Below are 5,053 nucleotides of genomic sequence, written 5' to 3' on the forward strand. Positions count from 1 at the left end.
CATGCAAGTCCTTTTTAATTTGGCACCCTTGGGCTTTCCTTCATCTAAGTCCAATGTTCAAATATTAACTCAAACAGTGCCTCATTTAATCATTGTTGAGTTTGCAACCCCAAACGCTAATAATGATTAAATAGTCATCGCACGCCTTTACTTGGGACTTGCACCATTTAAAACAGTTGTTGTGAACTAAACCTTCGCACTAACCCACAAATTCCATCGTTGATTAACTGCTCACTATATAATTCTCACTTAGACCCTTTGGCTAAATACCTTAGCAACTTCAAACCTTTGAATTCCCAGAACTTCTCAGAATTCTTAGAGCCTTCAGACTTTCTAGAAACTTCTCTAGTTCTTCAGTTTTTGCCCCATAATTCTGATTTTCTTCCCACCTTCTCCTCAAAATCATCCAATGGCACCCAAAGTTGCTCGAACTCAATTTTCATGCGAATTTGGTGAGGTCCTTTCCACCATGCGCCATTTACTCAATGGTCTGCATCGCCCTTAGGCAGGCCTGCACACTGAACTATTATTCGAGGAGGGAGGACTGCACACCTTGGACCTACATGGATCTCTCCAGTCCCAATTGTCGTTGAAAACAACATGCCTAAGGAGAAATGGTTCACCTCGAACCCATTTTTAGCCGGGTCAGACATCTTCTCATCCAAATGGTTAAACCATCGTCGTAAGTTCCCTCTGATGAAGGATGAAGGATGGACACAATGGATAAATGAGCTCGAGCCAACCTTTAAGCAAAAATGGATGAACAATGGTATCTATGAGCTGATAATGTTGTCCAAGTCGACTATGATTGTTAAGCCCGAACTTCTCACTACAGCCCTTATCTTCTAGAACTCGGGCACCAACACTTTTGACTTCGGGATGGGTCTAATGTCCCCGACTATCCTGGATATGGCCCAGGTATACGGGCTTAGGTCCTCGGGCAGGGTTATAAACGTCACTCACGACTGGGCGCTTCCTTCTCGCCCGACCGCTAAGAGCTCAGGCAGCTTTGGTCTCATAATTCAATTGGAGTATAACTTTGTGACTTTCAAGAGTTATGAGACCTCATTCATGGGTTTTTTCCCGTTTGTGAAAAAAGGAATTTGACCCATCATCCTCCAACGTGAACAGAGATCAGGAGCATATGTATTTTCTACTATACTAACTCAACAAGCCTATTTTCCCTAACAAGTCCAAAGGAGTAAAAGTCGAGTGGACCCCTCTAGTGGAAGCTCTACATAATTTCGATGATATGGCAACGGGCCCCTTCCTTCTTGCTCATCTCTATCATCTCCTATATGAGATTACTAAGGGATAACCATTTGAAACTAACCTTAATGGTCCTACTTGGATGATTTAGCTTTGGCTTCAATGGCATTTCCCCGAGCTTCGGGTTCCCAACCTTGAATTTCCCGAAGGTGTTGCTCCTGCTCAAATTCTAGCTGAAGGTTCTCCAACCAATCACTCTACATTCACTTGTCTCTATTTCTTCAGAGTCTGCACGACTTGGGCGGACTTGAAGTGAGGAGCTTCAGTTTTTATGAGGTATCTTTAGTTTTCTGCCTAAGCCTTTCAAGACACATTTGGAAAAGACACCAGCCCCTTCTGTAGAGAGAAATTTATCAGTTGCATCCAATCGAAGGACCTAGCTTGGGGTGTGAGGAACGACCGCTACGAGCGCGGGCTAAAAGTTTATCATCCAAACTTCTGTATTAGACAGCTGGGCTTCAGACAAGCTATTCCAATCCCCTTCTTTGACTCTGTTCAATGTGGCACCTCTTACCGTCTCCACTCTCCTCTAGGAGTCACTTTCCGAGTTGCCCGACGCAGCCTTAAGGTCATGAGCAAGGTTGCTAGAAAACTTATGGCCCTCAATTTCGAATGTAATTCAAGCTTCGTTTCTTGGTGGGAAGTAAGGTGGACCAAGAAGTATGAATGAGACTTACGCGAAGCATATGACCACCTTTTCAAGCATCTCTCCATCAAGTCTTATCCTAAGCCAAGTAAGCTTGAAAGTTGGAAGGAAATGATTCATCAGAAGAACCAACTTCTTCTGATAGATACCTCTTACTTCTTTAACTTGTAATTTCATGAAATTTTATGAATATGCCTTCTTCTAATACTTTTCTTAGTTTCCCTACACTTGCCGCTCAAAGCAACCTCGCCAAGATGGATGTTGGGTAAGATGAAGAGGCTGGGGATGCCTTTGTTCTTCAAGAAGTTGCAGATGAAGCAGAAAGACAAGGTGCTGGAGCAGGTGGGGATGTCTCCGAGTTACTTGGAGACTCTGTGGGTGAAGCAGAACATGCAGTGGAGTCTCGGGCAACGCGTCGGACTCGGGCAACAGTAGTAGAAACTTCTGAGTCTGAATACGAAAAGTGACCTCAAGCTCAACTCTTCATCCTTGGTCTGCAGGTAACCCTTACCAAGAAGAGAACAAAGGCATAGCCTACAAAATCCTCCAAATCATCCGCTTCTGTAGTTGAGGCGGGCTTGGGTAGGAAGAAACAGAAGGCTTCTAGTAAGTGAATTTTGTTTCAACCTTTCCTTCTTACTTGCATTTTGTGTTTAAGAGCTAATGACTTCAATTTCCTCGAATCTAGGGCCTCAAGTAACCAAGAAGCCTACCGTTGTTCAAGGGAGGATCCATTGGGGGCCGAGATGTATCAAAAGGCCAAGGATCTGCAAGATTCCACCCTTGAAACACTAGAGGTATGGCCTGCTTCTCAAGATTATTCCCTTAACCTCTTCATTTTCTTAATTTTTTGCCCGGATACTTGAAATAGGCCATAAGGGAAGAAAGGATCTCTCTGCTTAAGGCCTCTTCACCTCAAACCTGAATAGTACAAAATTCCCCTCATCGGGCTAAGTCTTCAAAGGTATATCTCTTTTTCATTCTTTAAACTTGTATCTTTACCAATCTTGGAGCTTTAACAATTGTCTTTCCCTTTTGTAGGCTAAGGTTGGAGAGTCTGCTTCTCAGGTAGAGCATGGTTCTTATTCTATTCCTTCAACCTCTCATCCCTTAGTGGTGGCTCCTACTTCTCAATTTGACCCGTCCACTAGGGAAATGTTGCCCTTTGTGGAAGAGAACAGTAATCCGGTGAGTACTTATAATCTGAATCTTTCTGTTTTAACCACCCATTTTTATTTATACTTATTTTTTATTTTGTTTCTCCTAGCCATCCTCTACGCAGGAGTTCCAACCAGTATCATGAACCTTTGGGGAGCCCATAGTCGCTGAGATCTTCGTGGTCTCAGAAGTAATTAGCCCACGGGTTTCTCCTTATCCCGCAACCATTACAAAGGAGCTTCCTCATTCTACTAAAGTCTCTACTCAGGTATAGAAGTACCTTCACTTTTATCTTTGTTTCCATAACTTAGTTACTGACATTTACTCTTTATCTTTGATATTTATAGGCTTTTGGTGAGAGCTCGGGCACAATTCCTCATTCTCCAGTCAATGGGAGTGGTCCCCCCAGCAACCAGGAGTCACTACCCCTTATTGCAAGGCCTCGGGCTCCATTCAAGTATATTACTTACCTCATCTTACCTTTTTTTATTCTGAATTGTAGTCATTTTCCTAACTTTGTTTTTCTTGGTTTGCAACAGGGCCCCTGGAGAGGATTCAGGCCAATCTCTTCCACGCCTGGTGCACAAAAAAGAACTTCCTTGGCCTCCTCTAGCTTCTAGGGTCACAGGGATCCCTATCCTTAGGCCTAAGAAGAAGGTCAAAATTGCTGCTACCACTTCCATTTCTGCTTCTACTCCAAAGATCCTTCCTTGTCTGCCAACTGAAACTGCCCCTTCTGCTACTGCTGAAGGTGTTGGAGAAATGCCTCCACCTCTGTCATCTACTCTTTCAACAACGTTTTTGCCCGAGCTGGTCAAGAAGTTCAGGCAGATCAAGACTAAGCTGCAATCTCCTTCACCTTCATCCATATGTCTTATTCTTCTTCAAAATGCTCATCGAATCTTCAAGAATTGGATGAAAAAGGACTTCACTGCTTCCTTTAATCTTAAGATTTTTCATGATGCTGAGAAGGCTCTCACCAAACTCTACAATGCTCAGTTACTGTCAAAGGCTTAATATGAGTCATTTCTCAGTTTCTTTAAGAATATAGGGCCCTGAGGGATCAACATTAAAATGTGGAACGGGCATCTAATAGAGTTAAATGTTTCCAAGAAAAACGTAAGAAGACATCAGCCACACTCCAACAATTAGTGGAGGAAGGATTAGTAATGGAAGATAGGATCACAATGGTTGACGCTGAGATTCAAAGATTGGAAGAGCAACTTTCTTCACTCAAGGCCGAGAAGATGAACCTAACCAATCATCTTTTCGAGAAAGTAGAGGACATGGAGAAAATCTCTCAAGAAGTGGAGAACTCAAAGAACCAACTCACCAATAGTAACATGTATCTTAGAGAACCAGGCAGAAGTTTTATTATTATGATAACTTACTTTTCTAGAATAGCTGCCCTGGCCGAGGATGCAAAGTTATTAGGCTAGGATCTCTTGTAATCCTTTTTACATGAAATGAAATGTACTTCTTCTTGATCTTCACTTATCTCAATTCTTGCTTTCTTTCTCTTCCATACACCAACAGCCTCTTGATTAAGGACCTGACTGCAACCACTTGGTCATTTCTTCTTTATTCTGACACTACTGGTGTTGGGGACTTGGGACAATATGGGGTCTATCTCATTCTTCCATGGTGAGGAACAATCCTTGCTCCAAAAGCTTTTGGGCCGTCACCTCAGTCGGGCAGCCGTTCTCATCATCTCCTAAGCACTGGAAAATCCCAATACTAGGATTATAAAAGCTGGCTTCTACCACATTGGCAGTGGGGAGGAATAGCCGTGACTCGACCTCCACCATCTCCCAAAATCTTGGTCTTATGGCTCCTTCCTCGTGGTAAACTACTACTTGTTGATGCAGGGTAGAAGACACAGAATGACTCTGATGAATCTAATCTTAGCCTAGTAAAACTCCATAGGTGGAAGTAGTATCCACAACGAAGAAGGCTAGCATGATTTGCTTGGAGCCCAAG

At 43.0% G+C, this 5,053-nt stretch overlaps 1 protein-coding gene across 1 annotated transcript; it reads left to right on the forward strand.

The window, feature by feature from the left end:
* The first annotated feature begins 2,185 nt into the window (after positions 1–2,185).
* LOC126622606 (uncharacterized) lies at positions 2,186–4,490 on the forward strand. Its single transcript, XM_050291376.1, has 6 exons — positions 2,186–2,346; positions 2,574–2,712; positions 2,957–3,095; positions 3,238–3,341; positions 3,421–3,530; positions 3,613–4,490. The coding sequence occupies exons 1-6, from the start codon at positions 2,186–2,188 to the stop codon at positions 4,088–4,090; spliced, it is 1,131 nt and encodes a 376-aa protein (XP_050147333.1). The 3' UTR covers positions 4,091–4,490.
* Positions 4,491–5,053: the final 563 nt, after the last annotated feature.

This window comes from Malus sylvestris, chromosome 5 (genome assembly GCF_916048215.2).
Source record: "Malus sylvestris chromosome 5, drMalSylv7.2, whole genome shotgun sequence".
In the NCBI taxonomy this organism is placed as follows: Eukaryota; Viridiplantae; Streptophyta; class Magnoliopsida; order Rosales; family Rosaceae; genus Malus; species Malus sylvestris.